At 34.3% G+C, this 20,447-nt stretch overlaps 1 protein-coding gene across 1 annotated transcript; it reads right to left on the bottom strand.

Annotated features, from left to right (window-relative positions):
- Positions 1–263: 263 nt before the first annotated feature.
- On the bottom strand, positions 264–3,798 carry LOC134281006 (nacrein-like protein; the record flags this gene model as incomplete). Its single annotated transcript, XM_062763461.1, has 5 exons — positions 3,788–3,798; positions 3,006–3,118; positions 905–1,077; positions 539–631; positions 264–332 (listed from the first exon to the last, which is right to left on the bottom strand). Coding segments are annotated over exons 1-5 (459 nt in total), but the record flags the coding sequence as incomplete, so codon positions are not given.
- Positions 3,799–20,447: the final 16,649 nt, after the last annotated feature.

Raw genomic sequence — 20,447 nt, 5'->3', positions numbered from 1 at the left:
ATGAACTTTGTACACTTCTGGGTAAACGTTGTTAAAGTCTCAAATGCATAAAGTTTGTCTTATTTAATGAAGCTTCCAGGGAATATGGCACCGAAAGGGAGTTGGGGAGCGTTTGGGGAACATCTGTAACGGTCCCCGTTACAATTAGCACTAGTTTTACCTGGTATGTAGTTCAAACCAATAATTGGACATAACATAATTTCTACAAATTCCCTAAAGATTGTTTTAATGGATTACTAATCTAATAATATTATTTTACAAACGTCTTTATGGTCTCTTATATGCCCTTGTTCATCTTCTTCCTCTTTATCGTTGTCATTTTCATGTTGTACCTTGAAACATGATAGATGATATATTATTTCAACTGTAATTAAATTTAGAATCTTTTTTACAACTGTAGTAAAACCTGAATAACATTTACACAAATTATATTCTTAAATGTATATCGTAAAAATTAATTTTATCTTTATATTTTGACATACTGTATTTCCACATTTTTAATGCTAAATGCCAGAAATCTTTAGATGAATGTACTTACCTTGATCATTACCGATAGGACAACCAATCCTTCTGGCCTGAATTTAGCGTATGTTATGTTTTTGTACCTCCTGTCATAAAACACCAAGTGAGCCTAAAAGGAAAAAATATCATAACTTATAAAATCCATTTCATGCATTAAAAGAGAAATACATGTAACTACCCATCTCTGCAATATAAAGAAACCGTTAACATGTTTTTTTTTTTTTACATAACCGATATTCTTATGCATCTAATGCTTTTACCTTATTCCTCTAATTTGAATAAACGATGTTTTTCTACATTCAATTGCTAAGACATGTAAACTGAAATGAATTTCAAAATCTTTTGTTGTTGTATTTAGGACTTAAAATAATCCTTGTCATACCTCCATGGGATAAAATTTGCTGTTTATAGAGTGTTCTGAACCTTTCCTCCTCTTTTTGCCAACATGAATGTGCAGCTGTTCGAAGTTGTATGTTCTATGTCTTCTAAAAGGAACATGCGTAAGAGTTATTTTTCCTCGTTCCTCTTTATTCACTTCGAAGTGCGGTGCATGTCCTTTTGAATTAAAGAAAACGGAGATTGTTTGCTTATTAGTGACACGTACACGTGATTTTCTAATGTTAACAGGTCCTATAAAATCTTCAATATAAAAAAAATCGATAAAAATTATGAACAGGACATTTATTTCACAAGCTACATGTGTCTAGAATTGTTAAATTAAGAAAATTCAATGGTTATGTACTAATATATCTTTGTATATACCAAGCTGTGTGTTAATCATAATTTTTTTTTACATTGCACCAGTTAATCCAATGAGAAATACAAAGCAAGCGACAAAAACACAATTATTAATTTTGTTTGGTGCAACACGTTTTTAATCATGTTGCTGCATAGTAAACATTTTAATGTTAATTAAAATTGTCAGTATCTGATACCATTATTGTAGATTTTGGCATTCACTCTTGTATCAAAACCCTTTAACACAATGTCTCCACGGTACCGTTTTAAGGACCTTGTCTTTCTTGTTTTAATGTTGATGGGCGACTGTCTTTCTTTCGAGCCACAGGTTGTCCAACATTTGTTTACATTGCACCATTCAAAAGGACCTAAAACAAAAAATAAATGTACGCTGGTACCCCTAGTATTTTTTTATTTAGCTTTTTGAGTGTCTGATTGATAAAAATCCAGGTTCCTGAGGAGAAATATGTCAATAAAAATCATCTCGGTCTGTTTTTCGGACATGCTATAACCTCTGAATCCCTAGTAAATTCATACAGAATTGAACATATTTTATCTTTAATAGATTCATATAAGAAAAATATTTGCAGATTTAAATATCTTAAGTTGACTGATAATTGTATGCGTGGCACAGTACAATAGCATAATAATTATGCTCTAAAGTGGCTGAATAAGAAGGTGATACTTACGTCGCGAGTCGCGAGTTTTAATCCCATCGCAGGACATGGAGACAGGTCCTTCGGATAAGACCATATAAACCGAGTTTCAGAATCCATGTTGCAGTAGGTTTTTGCACAAAAAGATAAAGTTCTGCTCGGTGGCAAAATAGTTCAAATTTGTAGCCCTCTAACGACAAGTAGTAGCATCTCCATATAAATGAAAACTTCTCGAAAGAGATATGATGTTAAAAAGATAGACAAGCATAAACATTCTTTGATGTTCTACACGTTGTCCCTAAATATGTTTTTTCTTAAGAAGCATGAACGCTAATTTGATTAACTGATTTATTGTATATTGTTTTAAGTTCCATACCTAAATTTTCTTCCATATAAAGATTTCTCGGCACTCAAAAACATTCATCAGTGGGGGAGGGAGGGGGGGGGGGGGCTTATCGTGGCAACGCCTGTCTTGACACAGGGTATTGGTATTTAAGATTCCATTCAATGGACTAGCATCTTTCACTTCAAAGATCCCAGCAGAGCATGGCAAAGAATTGATTCCCGTTTTATTGATTTAGGCTAGACGCGACGGATATTCAAACTCTTGAAATTCCGATCAAGGAGTGAGCTGTCTGCCGACTGAGCTATCATTACGGTCTATATCAAACCTCTGATCAAAGCATGCACGGGAACTCAGTTTATACGGTCTCATCCGAAGGACAGGTCTCCACGTCCCACAGTGGGATTCGAACCCGCAACGTAAGGATCATCTATTTACTTCGCGACTCTAGAGGAGATACTCTATCCACTGCGCAAGGCGGGCAACAATTCTTCAAAAGAAAGAATTGATTACCTATATTTACAGGTTTCTCAAATTACAAGTTTCGTAAATCAATGTTTTAAAAATACATTCCAATAAATCCTAATCTTACCCTCACAAAAATCTGATATGCGGGCGACAATTCATCAAAAAAAAAAGTATTGAATAGCTTTCGTTCTATATTTTCAGGTTTCTTAAATTATTTCAAAACAACCTCCCGAAACCAATTTAACATTTAAATCCATTCCAATAAATCCAAATCTTACCTTCACAGAAATCCTTTCTATCGTAACTAAAATGAGCGTCCTTGATATTTTCGTAATAGCATTTATTACGTGATGAAGGTCTGACTCCAACATAGCCTACCCCGTCTACTGTACTAAAATACAGCAAACAAAGGCAAACTAATACTAACATTGCCAATTTTATCTAGTGAGACGAATAAAAAATCGTTGCTTCTTTTATGAAAAAATAAATGTGTTTTAAGCCACGTGATTTTGTGATAACCTTTGGATGGAAATATACTGCCATAATTTTACCGTCATTTATTATGTGTCGATTACTTTTAATTAATATTAAGATAATAGTTTAGAAACATTGCATGTAGGTACCATTTATATGAATTTCATTTCATTTGTCAACGTTAACACATGTAAAGAATTAATTTCTTAAATTAATATACAGTTATTTAGCTTAATTCTAATGAAAGTGCTTACGCTTTCTAAAGTTATAAATAATTAAAAAAGGATAATTGAGTCATATTGTATACAAGAAACAGAAGACTATGTTACTTTATGGAATTGATTAGAAAACATATGAAAACTACAAAGATAACAAACATGTAAGTATTGGTTTTTCTTATGTTAATGTAAAACGTCCGTCTTGAAATGTTTTCACTCTTCTGGAGGCACTCAGCGATGAATTTATTTTGCGCCAGTACTTACTGCGACACGGGACCTCGGTTTTAACCAAATGACTGGTCCTCCAGTCCTGCAGTAGGGTTAATCCCTCAACATAAGGACTAAAATTCTTACTTTGTGACTCTCACCATCGCGCCATTGCGGAGACGTAAGATATTATGTAAAATTCCATGAAAATGTATCTACAGAAACTGGAATTTTTCTGCAAGTTTATTATTATGGTGAACATATTTTGTTCTCCAATAAAAAGAGAAAATACTGAAGACGTACTTTTTTTCCACGGGGTCATAATTCCGCTGAATATCAATTTCTTTTTAGTCCGCGGGTAGAAAATAACGCGGATTTTCTAGATTGTCACTATATGCCTTACATTTATATTTAGTACGCTTGGATAAATTTCTGCGGAAACTTTTTGACCGCGAACATAGTGTAAATTAATACCACGCGGAAAAAAATACTTCTACAGTAGTCAAGAGTATTTGCCAATAGCAATAATTATTACATGTAAATGTTAATAATCATCATGAAATTAATATTTTAAATAAAATGATTTAATAAATGTATTGAAACTTAAAACAGAACAAATACGTACATGTATAAAGATAAAAGTTGTAAAGATAATATAAATGCATGAGTGAAAATAAATATAATTGAAGAATGGGTAATTTTAAATTATCTTTACATTTAGATATTTTGTAATTTATTGCACATTTTATAAAAATGATTGGATATTTTTCTCATGTACAAAATACTTTAAGAACAGATGAAAAACAAAAAAAATTGAAATGGCAGCTTAATTAAGAAGAGATACAGGTTACATGCATTAGCGATGCGTATAAAAAATAGAACTTGATTTTATGTAGGTCTAGTTAGGGTATCTTTCTGTCTTATAAAAATGTAAACCAACATCCTAACAGATGGTTACATTGCTTGCATTAAGGTACATGTAGATTAGATATTATGTTCTTGGTAAAAAAAAAAAGAGAAATGCAAAATTCTTTAAAGTTCATGACAATAAAGTCTTAAAAGCCTCACGCAATCTGCTGATGTGTTATGTCCATGTTTAGGTATTATATAAATAATTATATGTGACATAACGTATTAAGCAAATAAAGTAAACATAAACTAACAATTACAGAGGAACAGTGAAATGAAAAAATAATTTTAAATGCATTGACGTAAAAGAGTAACTTCAGAAAAAAAAAAATCAACAACACGTGCTTGATACACGTAATATAAATATGAAATATTATCACTTCAAATTTCTAAGATACATGCAACTTTGTTTCAAATGTCTATTCTAGAACGGTTCAAAAATATGAAGACGCCACCAATATCTGATGAAACGATTTCAACCTGTATTCAAGGTAAGTGCAACAAATTTTATACTTATTCAATTAAAACACATACTTAAGTTTTATTAATAATTCAGCTTTTCATTTTTTCTTTCAATTGTTCATTTATAGTGAATTTGCATATGTAATAAAGCTATCATTTATTTACATAGCAAACCTTTTTCAATGAAAATAATAATAAATAACAATCATTACTTCAAATATTTTTTCACTGCCTACGTAAGAGCATAATATATGAGTTATACTTGATTCATCATATTAATTTCTCCCTTAAACAGTGACATTCAGAGTTAAAAATAACATTAGCAATGAGCACCTGACACCTTATAGTTTTTGTACGTCCTTCCATCATTTAAAGGAGAGGTTTTATGTTAGTTCGTATTAGAAGTTATTGTTTATGGATAATTGATAGCGAGATTTTCAATCTTTTGAAATTTCTATAGTATATAGTTTAGGGGAAAATCAAGATATTTTTGAAGAAATATATAAAGAAGTAGATATAAAAACTTGTAATTTATTTTAAAAAAGTCTAAAATAAATTTAATAAATGTTTTTCGTTATCATGAAGTTTTAAGAATTTGAAAAAATAATGACAAATAAGTGAACATGTGCCATAAGTCAACAAACATTATTTTAAATGATACGGGATTTCAATTAGACATTGAAATGAATTACGTAGTCTGAACATTTTTTTCTCTTCTTTAATTTATGGAAGCAAGGGGGGGGGGATCAACAAATAAACAGTTAGATACCAAATTAATTTTGTAAATATGATATCTTTTGCTGTCAATTATCATTTGAAAAAGAAAGGAAATCATACATTTTACAAGAGGCCCAAGGGCCTTGAATCGCTCTTCTGATAAATTGTACAATCTATCACTTCTATTATAAGCCTCCAACTCTATTAGTATCATAAGTCCCAAAATGCATCAACTGACAAAGTGTGATAATATTTAGCCAATTAAGACAGAATATATTATAATATAATTATAAAATACCACAAGTAGGTAACAGTGACCTACCTTTTGATTTAAATTTTCTGAGGATTCAAGATACATTAATTAACAAAGTTTGATGATTATAAGCCAACAAGTACCTGAGATATATTCAAAAGTAGGTCACGGTGACCTACTTCTTGGTCGACATTCTCCTATACCCTAAGATACTTCAACTGACAAAGTTTGATGATTCTGAGCCAATAAGTACCAAATATAATTAAATATAGCCATCAAATGTCAAAAGTAGGTCACGGTGACCTACTTTTTGGTCAACGTTCTCCAAAAACCCAAGATGCCTAAACTGACAAATTTTGATGATTCTAAGCCAATAAGTAACTGGTATTCATAAGTAGGTCACCGCGACCTACTTTTTAATCGACATTCTCCGAAAACCCAAGATGCCTCAACTGACAAAGTTTGATGATTCTAAGCCAATATGTGGTTGAGATATTTCAATATAGCCACAAAATGTCAAAAATAGGTCACCGTGACCTACTTTTTGGTCGTCACTTTCCGAAAAACAAAGATGCATCAACTGACAAAGTTTGATGATTCTAAGCCAATAAGTACCGGAGAAACTTGAATAAAACCATAAAATGTCAAAAGTAGGTCACTGTGACCTACTTTTTGGTCGTCACTCTCCGAAAACCCAAGATGCATCGACTCACAAAATTTGATGATTCTAAGCCAATAAATACCTAAAATACTTAAATATAGCCATGAAATGTCGACAGTAGCTAGGTCAGCAGAAGGATAAAACGTACGCTCAACTAGGACCGTAGGTCCCCTGCTCAGTTCACGACTATCGGGCCTGTTTACTCCGCTACAAAATGTAGTGCGTTGCATACGTAAAGTGAAAATAGAATAAATCGTAATACTGTGAAGTCCTTATCAGTGTAAAAAACCCAGAAAATTTATTTTCGTCAAAGGAATAACCATCTGATTGGTATTAGAAAAGATAGAGGGGGAGGGGGTGCTGAGCAACATTACTGCAATATTATAAGATACATGATATACATGTATAAGAGTTTCACATTTAAGGATTATGTGGGGTGACCTGTGGTCTCCCCTATGATTTTATTATTCCATGTAAGGTTATAGTATCTATATAACACAGTGCATAACCTCTGATCTCCTTACTTATAGTAAGCGACTCAGAGTAAACGACGCCGACGGTCCAGTCTCTGCATTCGCAGATCTCTAACAAGCTAGGGGAGGATGAAGATCTTGCCCCCTACCACCCCCTACCTCTTCATTTCGCTTGGACTTTTCACCAATCCTTTAAAATGATGGAATATTTATTTGTTAATAAATTATGTAATGTTTCCTTTGTCTTCCTTATGAGGTCATGCTTCAATAGGCGACCTCATCAATTTAACACTTATTAGTAAACTCCTGATTTTATTTATCTTACAAATTAGATGTACCTCCTGTATTGCGAAGTGTGGGGCTGCATGGAGTTCTCCTCCCCTTTCCCTGGAATTAACACATCAAATTCACAAACCAATCAAAACTACATTTAAAAAAAAAAAAGAAATAACACTTTTAAAATGCACCAATTGTTATTTACTTTTGGGATACATATAATGTATTTAAAGAAAGCAAGTTGACTAATCCTCCAAATTCCAATTATATACATTTAGAGAATTCGGAGAAATTGTGCACTTTTTTCCCTGCCAAAAAAATTAGGGTCGCAACTTTTTTTGGAGAGGATTTGAAAAAATAATTCTACACATACCATGATTTTAAATTATTGCCTACTTACAACTTTTAGTCACATCATAATAATGTACAACATAAGATTACCTTTGTCTTATTTATATACAACAATTTGTGAAGTATGAAATCCTTTTTGATGTACAATATAACACTTCCGCTTGTTCCCATAATCTTTATGCTGATACCAGAGGTAACAAAAAGTTAATAAGACCAGAGGTCACTTTATATTGCACACCTTTAGGGCGACCATAGGTCACCTTTTATTGTACATCAAAAGGGAGACCAGATATTTACATCATAGGGGGGACCAGAGGCCGCCTTATATTGTACCTCAGTAGGGGGACCAGAGGTCATCTTATATTGTACATCAGTAGGGGACATCAGTAGGAAGACCAGAGGACACCTTATATTGTACATGTACATCAGTCAGGGGACCAGAGGTCACCTTATATTGTACATCAGTCAGGGGACCAGATGACAACTTATAATGTTCATCAGTAGGGAGACCAGGGGTCACCTTGTATTGTACATCAGTAGGGAGACCACAGGACACCTTATAGTGTACATCAGTAGGGGACCAGGAGACACCTTATATTGTATATCAGCAGGGAGACCAGGAGTCACCTTATATTGTACATCAGTAGGGGGACCAGAGATCACATTATATTGTACATCAGTCAGGGGACCAGAGGTCACTTTATATTGTACATCAGTCAGGGGACCAGAGGACACCTTATACTGTACATCAGTAGGGAGACCAGGGGTCACCTTATATTGTACATCAGTAGGGGACCAGGAGTCACCTTATATTGTACATAAGTAGGAGGACCAGAGGACACCTTATAGTGTACATCAGTAGGAAGACCAGATGTCACCTTATATTGTACATCAGTATGGGGACCAGAGGTCACCTTATAGTGTACATTAATAGGAAGACCAGGGGTCACCTTATATTGTACATCAGTTGGAAACCAGGGATCACCTTAAATTGTATATCAGTAGGGGGACCAAAGGACACCTTATATTGTACATTAGTAGGGGGACCAGGGGTCACCTTATATTGTACATCAGTAGGAGGACCCGAGGTCACCTTATTTTGTACATCAATAGGGGGACCAGAGGTCACCTTATATTGTACTCTACATAAGTAGGAGGACCAGAGGACACCTTATATTGCACTTTACGTCAGTTGGGGGACCAGAGGTTATCTTATATTGTACATCAGTAGGGGGACTAGAGGTCACCTTATATTGTACATCAGTAGAGGGACCAGAGGACACTTTATAATGCACTTTACATCAATCGGGGGACCAGAGGTTATCTTATATTGAACATCAGTAGGGGGACCAGAAGTCACCTTATATTGTGCATTAGTAGGGGACCAGGGGTCACCTTATATTGTACATTAGTAGGGGGACAAAGCATTCGGGTCATTTTTAACGTTCGTCACTAGGTGGACCAGAGGCACACTAATATTTTACAACAATAGGTTGACCAAAAGTCACCTTATATTTTATTTCATTATGGAGACTAAAGGTCACTTTTATATTGTACAACAGAAATGGGACCAGAGGTCACCTTATACTGTACAAAACCAAACGTCAGATTATATTGTACATCATAAGGGGAACAGAGGTCACCTTATACATGAATAGGGGGTCAGAGTTCACCCTATGTTGTAGATCATTATGAGGTCCAAAGGTCACTTTATATTTTACAGCACAAAGTGGACCAGATGTCACCTTATAATGTACATAAATAGGGAGAGCAGTGGTCCCCTTGTTGTACATTTTTAAGGAAACCAGACATAAAATAAAATTTATATGAATCCATAGATAAGGCATCTAGACCCATCTTAACCAAAAGACATCTGAAAAGAAAATAAGGGCGGACCAGAGGTTACAGATAAAATCCATATTAACGGGGTACTAGATAAAGCACCATTGCTCACCATAACTATATACTTAGCATGCCGAGTTTAGCTTCTTAATACCTATATAGAGAGTAGGGGAACAAAAAAGTGCATTTCAAATAATCAATAATAACTAGATACGATCTCGTTGCGAGCAACGAGAGGTCTTCCGTCCGATTCAGGAAAAAAACTTGTAAAATCGGACTAAAAAGTGATTCAAAATTTTGATCACAAGGAGGAGTGAATCCAGGTCGCCAGCGTGATTGCGCCTTTTTTTTCTCTTTTCTCCCCAACGCGCGAACCATTTAGCTATTGGGAATACTGCTTTAAATATACTTGTGCATACTTTTGCAACAGTACACCTGTCTAAGAATCATAAAAGGCGGGCCACTATTCATAATTTCGTGTCAAACGCCACGCGTAAATATTCGCACCTTTTTTTGTACTGATCTATTAAAGAGGTGCAATAGCTTCAATGAAATTAATTGAATAAAACATTCTTATCACCTTTATTTTATTTCGGCGTTAGGAATGTATATTTCACATTGTACACATTACATATCGTATCTAGCCCATTAACACTAAAGCAGTGAAACATAAATAAAGTTTTTTAAGATTGACACTGAATTGCAACTTACTACTACGTGAGAGTCCAAGTAGTTTTTTGCATTTCATGTATCCTTATGTCAGAATGGTTTAATCAAACGCTCAGCTGCCCCCATAAGCCCCTACTCGCGAAATGTCGGAGTTGACATAGACAGCCGCCATCTTGGGCCCGCTTCAGATTTTCAAATATTAATATCTAGAGTTCAGATTAACCAATATTAAAACAACTTATATAGTAAGCATCAATAGAAGTGTCTCTATTAATATTCCAAAAATAAATGAAAAATATTGAAAAACAAAGAAAGTTGAAAATTTAGACTTCTTGAATTGGCTTCCGGTAGCGACAGGAAGTACTTACGACGAACGAAAAGTTGCGTCCTGGAAATTATTGATCATCATCTATAAACTCTGAAAGTTTCACATTGATATCTTTTACCGTTTTTGAGTTTAATCGTGGACAAAATGGCGTTTGAAAATCAGGAAAATGGTCCAAAACTTGGCACCAGAGAGGAATTTCCAAAAACTGTCTTGGAACTTTCAAGAGTATCTTACAACACATCTTTCCTGAAAATTTCATGTAATTCTATCCAGTAGTTGTCGAGAAATCATGTCAGAAAAATAATAATAATAATAATAAGAAGAAGAAACAGAGCAATAACTATAAGGTCTTCCGTGAAGACGGAAGACCTTAATTAGCAATAGTAAGTAGTGCCCATTGACCACAAAAACCCTCATCCTGGGGTAATGCATTTCACAATTTAGGAAAAGGCACCCTTGTTCATTTAAAAAATTTGGTTTATACCAAAGAACAAATTTCAAAGCATCAATTCAGTTACAGTATTTAATAAGAGCCCCCACCCCTCAATGGTACCAATGAGCCAGGGGCCTTGACATTTATAATTCTGGAAGAGGCTCCCTTGTTTTTCATAACTATATGTAGTTAGTTCAATTAATATCCAGGAGCAGAGAGGAAGATTTTTCAAAGAAATAATGAATTTTAACTTTACAATTTATATAGCCCCACCGTAACACCAGAAGCCCTGACCTTTGGGTCATGAATTTCAAAACTTTGGAGAATAAATGCATTTCACGATATAAATTTTTATAGCCCTGTCCTAACCTCAGGGCCCCTGACCCTGGGACAATTAATTAATAAATATGCCAACAGTTCGACGGCTTGATGTCAATGAGTAAAGAAGATTTTTAAAGATTTCATAAATTGTAGTAGTTTCGCCCTAACTTTCTTGCCTTAGGAGGTGGAGGGCATGGACCATGATTTAAAAAATCTCCTCTTCACCCATAGATGCTTTATGCCAAAATTGGTTGTAAATGGTTGAGGAATTGCAGAGAAAAGCTTAAAATGTTCGAATGTTAACGCACAATGCATAGCGCACGACGCCAGAAAAAACCCAGATAGCAATAAGTCACATGAGTTGATTCAGGTGACGAAATAAGGAGTCCTTTGGTCTCAATATTTATGTAAAATATTAGGTGTCTTCTGGTCTCCCTGTTTATTTACAACAAATGATTACCTCTGGTCTTCTTATTGATGTAAAATATAAAGTGCCTTCCGGTTTCTTCATTGTCGTTCAAAATAGTGTGATCATTGATCCCCCTACTGATGTACAAAACTAGGGATGTTCAATAAATAATGTCCTGAACTCTATGACATACAATACAGATATCATTTGGCATTAAGCTTGACTTTCTCTCATTATTGAATCTTTAATGAATTTATAACAGTTTATGTGACCACTTTTCATCACATAGTTTCATTGTGAGAAGCTGGAAAACAAGGGTATTCAAGACACTGCATTAAAAATGAATGGTAAAGAATCAGTAAACTAGAGTGAATTTAAACCGTTCATTAAAGCTGCTGTAAAACTTGTTAAGAATCCAAAAGAAATAATCACTGAAATATGTAAAATTTACAGCAATCAACGTCTGTTTTATAGACAATTGAGTAGGTGGATTTAAATGTTAAAAAATTATATAATGGGCATAAAAAATGGATACCGTCCATGCAAACAAAAAATTAAACAACTAATGTACTGTTTGCCAAATTTCAACAAATAATCACTGACGGTGTGTGATTGACTATACTACACATAGTAAATTTGATAAACATCATTTCGGGAGTAGTTCACACTGTTTTAAAGAAACGTTTGACAGTAAAAAAAAAAGCTTAGTACTCAAAAGTCACCGTGTGTTTTAAAAAATAGTGAAAACGACTGCGTGTAAGAATATCTACACAATTATTAAAAATATCAGTGATTATAGTTATCCACGTTTGTTTGAATTTCAAACAGATAATGAAACTTGAAGCCATTGCTTAAAACCCTCAAACCAAAATTTACAATAAGATGTACTTGACAAAAACAGCAAAGGTCTGAGAAAAGCAAAGAATTGCAAGAGCACAAAGACATATTTATATGCATTTTTTTTTTAAATATTATTGGTCTTGTTGTTCAAATTCGTGTTCGGGGAGGCAGTTTAATACCTGGAGGAATCTAAAAAGCAAATATTTTGCAAAAAAATAAAAGGTTAATGAGAATCAGGAATCCACTACATTAGATTTTTTCATGACAGCGTCCAAATCCGCGCGCCCTGAAGAGTAAAAGAGTCTTGGGGATAAACAGAAAGTTAATGTTCTTTCACATTAACAATATTCGCCACATCTTTCCCCTTTTTACTTGTTTCATTTTTCCGATCTTGAAAAAACACCATTCAGAAGGAAGAAACAAGTCCAGGAAATCATAGGATCTGCCATAACCCAGTATACAAAGGGTCATACCCAAACATGAGTTCTAAAAACAATCAGAAATTGGATAAAAAATGTTACGGACATGTGTTTTAATTAAAACATAATATTAGGTTTAATCATTATGACTAAATTATTGAAAAGCGTCTTTAGTTTCATTCCGAGCACCGAGGACATTATTTATTGAACAGCCCTCGTATAAGGTGACCTCTGGTCCCCCTACTGATGTACAGTATAAGGTGTCCTCTGGTACCCCTACTGATGTACAATATAAGGTGTCTTCTGGTCCCCCTACTGATGTACAATATAAGGTGACCTCTGGTCCCCCGACTGATGTACAGTATAAGATGTCTTCTTGTCCCCCTACTGATGTACAATATAAGGTGTCCTCTGGTCCCCCTACTGATGTACAGTATAAGGTGTCCTCTGGTCCCCCTACTGATGTACAATATAAGTTGACCTCTGGCCCCCCGACTGATGTACAGTATAAGGTGTCCTCTGGTCCCCCTACTGATGTGCAATATAAAGTTCCTCTGGTCCCCAAACTGATGTACAGTATAAGGTGTCGGCTGGTCCCCTACTGATGTAAGATATAAGGTGTCCTCTTGTCCCTCAACTGATGTACAATAGAAATTCTTGTGTTGGATGGGGGGGGGGGAGGCTCTAATGTTTACATTGTATATAGTGAAAATGCTTGAATTCTTTGAAAATCTTTTCCTTTGTTATTGGGATATTGCCAATGATCTTAGTATAAATTTATTAAAAAAACCTGCTTCTTCCAAAAATGGTAAATTTCCTGTCTCCTGGGACAGAGGTACTTTGGGGGGAGGGGATGGGGGGGGGTAACATAGCCTGAAATAATCTAATGCTTTGGTATTAATCAACAGCATGATGAAATAAAATTTTTAAAAAATTCAAAAATTTTGAAAGATGTGGCCCTAAGGTCAGTGGTTCCTGTGGGATGGGGAGCTCAACTGTGGACCCGCCCTAACAGAAGAAGCCCTGACCCAGGGACCCTGAAATTCACTAAAAGTGAAAATGCATTTTCTCTTTGTTACTCTGATCTACCTCTTGGTTTTAAGTAACCAAAACTAGCATGGTGAGTGTATAATTATGTTAAGCAATGGTGCCTCTTTCAAAATTGTGAATTTCATGGCCTCCAGTTTTAAACATGAATCTCATTCAATTGTTGGAAAGTTGTCGCATGATACTCAGGTGACCTATAAGGCCCATGGGCCTCTTGTTATAGGAATGTTATTTGTTAAACAGGCATTTCGCTTGTCTGTTTTATCTTAATCCAAATAAAATAAATGAAACGTGGTTTTAGTATTAAACTAAATGCAGAACGAGCTAATTATTGTTTACACATAATTAATATAGCAAGACGTACAGTATTGTGTTCTCGTCTAATAGACCTATTGTGATGAGCTGTACTTAGATTTGTAACGATTTTTTCCTCTGATGTTAATTTTGATTACTGCTAGTTGTGGTCAAGATATTTTTAGAATTAATGCATCAAAATTAGTTATTTTTACAAATGAATAAATTTATAAACAAATCTCAATGCTTACATAAATATTTAGGCGGTGAATAAACAACATACACATGACTGTCTGGGTTTTGATTATCAGTGTTTATCTCTAAAACTTTCATTTAATTAAGGTCTTCCGTCTTCAGCGGAAGACCTTATTGTTTTTCTTAGGTTTCTTTTCCATTATTTTTCTTCTTCTTATTTTTTTCTTGTCGATTTTGTGCACACGAGTTCTCGGAAATTTTGATGACGTCACTTCCGGTTCGGAGATTTCCGCGATTTTGTCATTTATAGAGGGTCACTTTGTCCTGCAATGTTAGGAGTATGAAATTTTCAGTGATGATAGAGCAACCTTTGGAGAAGTGAATTGAATATATCATTGTCACCGGAAGTACGAAGTGCCGACGCTCGCTATGGCCCAAAAATAGTCCTATCAAGAATTTCAAAAATTTTGACACCTTTTCAACGATAATTTTTTACTTAGAAACATTTTCATTTGCTAAAGCATGTATAACAGAAGAAGTGTAGAATCCAAAGATCTTTCAAATGATATCTCGAAAAAAGGGCTGGCCCCTAAATTTAAGGGCCTAGAGGGGCCGAAAGGTTTTCTTTTATATCTCAAAAAGTTTTGAGAATTTGTAAAACGTGAAAGAAGCAAGGTTGTTTAAAATGTAAAGTTTCATCGAATGATGTCGTGAAAATATGTCCGGCAACGTCACTTCCGGCCAACCGGAAGTAGTCGGAAAACGCATATTTTTGCCTTTCTTGACTAGTTTTTGGGTAACATCTGTCACTGGGAGCATAAAAATAAATTTTCCGTCCGTCGTCGACACTTCCGGTCAAACCGCAAGTAGCAAAAACTGGCTTACTTTCTGCATTAATTAACATAGATTTAGAGAATTTAAACCATTTTGGGGCATTTTTACTCATTTTTGTAAAAAGTGAAAGATACTTCCGGTCAAACAGGACGGAAGACCTCCTCGTCACTTTGCTACGAGCTTTGCTCTAATTTTTTCTTCTACTTCCTAGACGCAAACTTCGAAGCCTCATATCTCACTCACTTCTCAACTGATTTCGCTCAAATTTTCAGAGGTACTGTAAGTTACTAGAATCTATCAAAATGCTTCTAAAATTTCAAGAAGTCACTTCCGGTTTTGAGTCATGTCCCTTTAAAGGAAAATTTATAGGCTTTCGTTTCCAGACAAAGGCTCAGAGACGACTAAAGCTGGAGCAGAAATTCTACTGACTTTAGATAATAGAAGAATTGAAGTTGTGCACATCGGTTTTTGTTTTTCGATTTCTCTATTCAAAATGGCGCTATCTAGGGGTCAAAAATTAGAACGCTTAACAGAGCCAAAAATTTTGCTTTTTATTTTCTAAACTAAAAATATTTTGTTAAAATATAAGGAACATAATTTGTGCAGAATTAGAAGAGGGACTAAAAGTTTTTACCAGATATCTCAAAAAGTATTGAGAATTTGTTAAACATCAAAGAAGCAAAGTTGTTAAAAATCTATGGTAAAATCTACTGATGTCATCAAAATACGTCCTGTGACGTCACTTTCGGCCAAACCGGAAGTAGTACGAAATTGCATATTTTTGCCGTTTTTGACATGTCTTGGGAAATATTTGTCACTGGAAGCATAAAACTTAATTTACCGTCCGTCGACGTTACTTCCTGTCAAACAGGAAGTAGAAAAAATGGCTTTCTTTTGCAATTTTAACAAAGATTTGGAAGATTTAAATCATTAGAGAAGTCATTTCTCTTTTTTATAAAAATAAAAGTTACTTCCCGTCAAACAGGACGGAAGACCTACTCGTTGCTGTGAAACTAGCTTTGCTCTAGTTTGTTAAATAATTGTTGATTTGTGAGATTCAAAAACGTTCTCGTGAGATATCTAGAAAATCCTCTGAGCTTTTGCAATGAAATTTTACATATCAACTCCCTGTGGCCATAGAAAGACCCCTATTAATTTGAGGTCAACTGGTCAAAGTTTAAGGTCGTAAATTAATACATTCCGTCTGCTTGTAACACTTTCCGTGGTTTGCACGCATTGTTCTGACCAATCAAAGGAAAGCATAGAATGTAATGCACCTGTCTCTCCTGCTTTGGCAAGGTTGAAACAGGGGACCAGGCTACTTACTTGAAAACAAGTAATTTCAAGTGGTGCAGTTACATAGTTCACTCAGACATGAAAAAAAATACTAAAAGAAAATCTGACGCCAAATACTTTTTTTATGACCGAAATCTTAGTTCAGAGAATTATATTAATTAGATGATTTTACAAGCACATACCCTCTTCATAAGTACCTCTTCGAAAGAAAAAGTCGTTTAAGATTGCGTGTCAAATTAAAAAGAGGAAATGTGTTGTTTTCAGGAACTAAAGAGAAGTGAATCTTACAAGTTGAGTACCAATCTTTGCGATTTTGTGTCAATACTCGGATTTTTGCTGACTTTAGGAATAGGAATTTTCATATCATCTGTTGCGTATCTTCACAAATTTGATAGAAGCTGTGTTAGCTCGCCACCGAGAATTCTCAAGCAGTCCGATTCAGGAGATTTTACATCGCAGGGCATAGTGACCGAGAGAATGAGTCAAAGTATGTTCCTCACATTTAGTATTAAAGTTTTTTGTCCCCCGTTGTCGCAAAAGCGAGGGGACATTAAATCTCAATCGTATGTCAGTCTTTCCGTCCGACACGAAAACTTTAATCTTTAAGTCATATCTTTTGAATGAGTAGAGAGAGGGCTTTTTAATTAGATAAATATATGAATATTACCTGTGACTAGATCTTTCTAAATAAACTATGATTTTTGACCTCGTAACCCTAATTGACCTAGTGGTTTTACCTACTTTGAAAAAAATATATTATTCAAGTATATTACCTGTGACAAGACCTTTCAAAATACACTATGATTTTTGATCTTGTGACCTTGAAGTTTTACTAATTTTTCAAAAATATTAATTTTTCCGTATAACTTTTGTTTGAGAAAAGATACGGCTTTCATAAGTGGGCATTACCTGAGTAAGATATTTTCGAGCATGCTATGATTCCTAACCCCTTGACATTGACCTTCACGATTGACATAATTAAAAAAAAATCAACTTCGGCGATAATTTCTAAATGACATACGATAGGGTGTTCATATTTGACACAGAACACTTTACATGTATGTCATAAAAAATGACATCTCATCCACAAGGACACCGAAAGCAAGGGGCCACAGTTCTATGAATTTGCTTGTATTTGTAGCTTCCGTCAATTTAGAGGAAATTCGGACTTTGAATTACTTAGTACGTGTATGCACATAAAATCCTATAAAAAAATATAGTAAATAGTTACACACCAACTGAAACATCATACTTTCATTGAATTGTTTAAATTTTTTCATGATCAAGTTAACTACTTACATGTACCCTTTTATCACCTTTTTTTCAATAACATATCAAGCCTTAATTGGCGTGGCCTAAGCAGTGAACGTTTCGCAATATCATCTGATTCAGATTGAAAAATACTGAATGATAGTATTCAGAATTGTGAAATGAAAAACTTATGACGTCTGGCTTGTACAAACATCAATACAGTCTAATAAAAATTTTATGTAAAAAGAATCTTCTATACACATAATAAAGAATAAGAAATGAAATCTAAGCATTTATATTGGCGTTTTTTTATTTGCTTTAATATACATGTATAAATTTAATAATTCTACAAATTCAGATAGGGGAATCCCCCCCCCCCCGAACTGCGCATGGTCTTCTTTTTTCCCTAAGCGGAGGACACAAATTCTCTGAATTAGCTGGAAGTATAGCTTCATCAATCAATATTGGCCAAAATTGCATGAAGAAAACAGGTTACTAATACTCGTATATGGAAATGTTTTCTTTATCAAAGATTTTATCCTCATTAATGAGTATATAATAGATATATGTATCGATATTAATTTCTCGATCATTTAAGTCTGTGGTTTTCTACTATTAGTAACATGACAAGTTCATTGAATTTTTGTTTAACTTTTCTTGATGTTATATGAGTTCTAAAGTGATAATGTTGTAAATTTTGCATTAAAATCCCCAAAGAAAACAAATAAACGTCATACAATTTGTATTCAAAACATCATGTTGAGTACCATTTGACGAATGGCCTCGATTTTTTATTATTCTTTTTTTTTATTTGTGATTTTGATTATTAAAATAAATATGGATAACTCGCGATGTCTTGCTAAGTATTAATTATGTGCTGTTGAAAAGACGTTTATTCGAATTCAAAGATATTTTTTATTTAAATCAAAGCTTAAAATTCAATTCAGTAAGTGTTAATTTAATAAAAATGAAAGTTTAGCATGATTTGTCTCTTATTTCAATTGATGCACTTACATAGTTCATTCTGATATATATATATATATATATATATATTAGGGATGGCAATTCTTAACCGGTTAATCGATTAATCGGTCGGAACGATGCTAATCGGTTAGAAAATCCGTAATCGGTTAGTTGGAAAAAATATAAAAATATATGTAAATTTGAAGATTCACTTTTTAGAAAGGAAACCACTGCTTAATGTTCATTTTGCGTTTTTACATATCTTGTAATGAAATTATTTGGAAATATTAATGGCTCTCCTTATTGAGATCGCGGGGTAATTGGTCAGTTCGTAAAGTGTTAATTGCTTTTTTTAAAACATCACGGTGTTACCCCGACTGTCCTGCATGTGATTTTTTAATGATAGTAAAAACAGCATCATTTAGCACTATAAATTAGTATGTCTATATTTGCCGTTATCTATTAAGTTATGTTATATAAGGAAAAAAACAGTTTAAATAAAGTGAGAGTTCAGACATAGTTTTGATTATGGTGATAATGCAGAATTGACTTCTTTTACGTCTGTTTTGGAAAATTACCCGTGTATGATTCTCATGGTTTTTTCCCCATTTTCTTGTATATTGAAATTAAAATAAAATACACTCTTATGCACATAAAATATCCCGATCAAGATAATTAACAGAATGAAAATTATAACGTCTTTTATAGCCTTCTTGTGAATGATATGAAGAAATGTCAAAATGTATATTTTGATACGAGTAACCGATTAAGTATCAGTCACATTATCCAGCGATGGGGTATACGATGAGAAACCGATGCGTTTTTTTGATGAAAATGGTGTGGTTGTCGGCCAGTTAAAATTCAGCGATGTCTCCAACGATGCCTCACATCACTCCTCATCGGCAACCCATCATTAACACATCTTACACGGATCGGCCGATGTATGGCCGAGCATCGTAAATTGTCCGTTGAATCTGAGGTCATCGGGGGGTTGAGTGGTGTTCAACAGATAACGGCCGTTCATCGGTCGATGTTCGACCAAACATTGGCCCGTTGTCAACCGATGTTCGAACGATGTTCACCAATGTATGAACGATGAAATATACATCGGCCGATTATCCTGGAACATCGTTTTATGATTAGCAATGCTTTGCTGGGCCTTTGTAAGTCCGGCCGGCAACCACACCATTTTTATCATAAAACGCATTGGTTGCCCATCGTATATCCATCGCTGGATAATGTGACTGATTCTTTAAGGACTACTAGGCCGATGTGGACCGATGTTGGGGCATCGTTAACACCACGGATTACCACCGATTACCACCGGTCTACGGCCACCGGCCGGGGAATGTGACCTAGGCATTAATCGGTCGGAACGTCTTGCGGTTAACCGATTAGTAATTCTGTAATCGATTGCCATCCCTAATATATATATATATATATATATATATATATATATATATATATATATATATATATATATATATATATATATATATATATATATATATATAAACACTACAGGAAATTCTTACGTCAAATGCATAGTTTTGGCCGGTATCTTACTTCAGAGAATTA

This window comes from Saccostrea cucullata, unplaced genomic scaffold, assembly GCF_032062105.1.
Source record: "Saccostrea cucullata isolate Sc308-1 unplaced genomic scaffold, CSIRO_AGI_Scuc_v1 ctg12656, whole genome shotgun sequence".
Lineage (NCBI taxonomy): Eukaryota > Metazoa > Mollusca > Bivalvia > Ostreida > Ostreidae > Saccostrea > Saccostrea cuccullata.
This window is presented reverse-complemented; position numbering and strand designations above follow the sequence as displayed.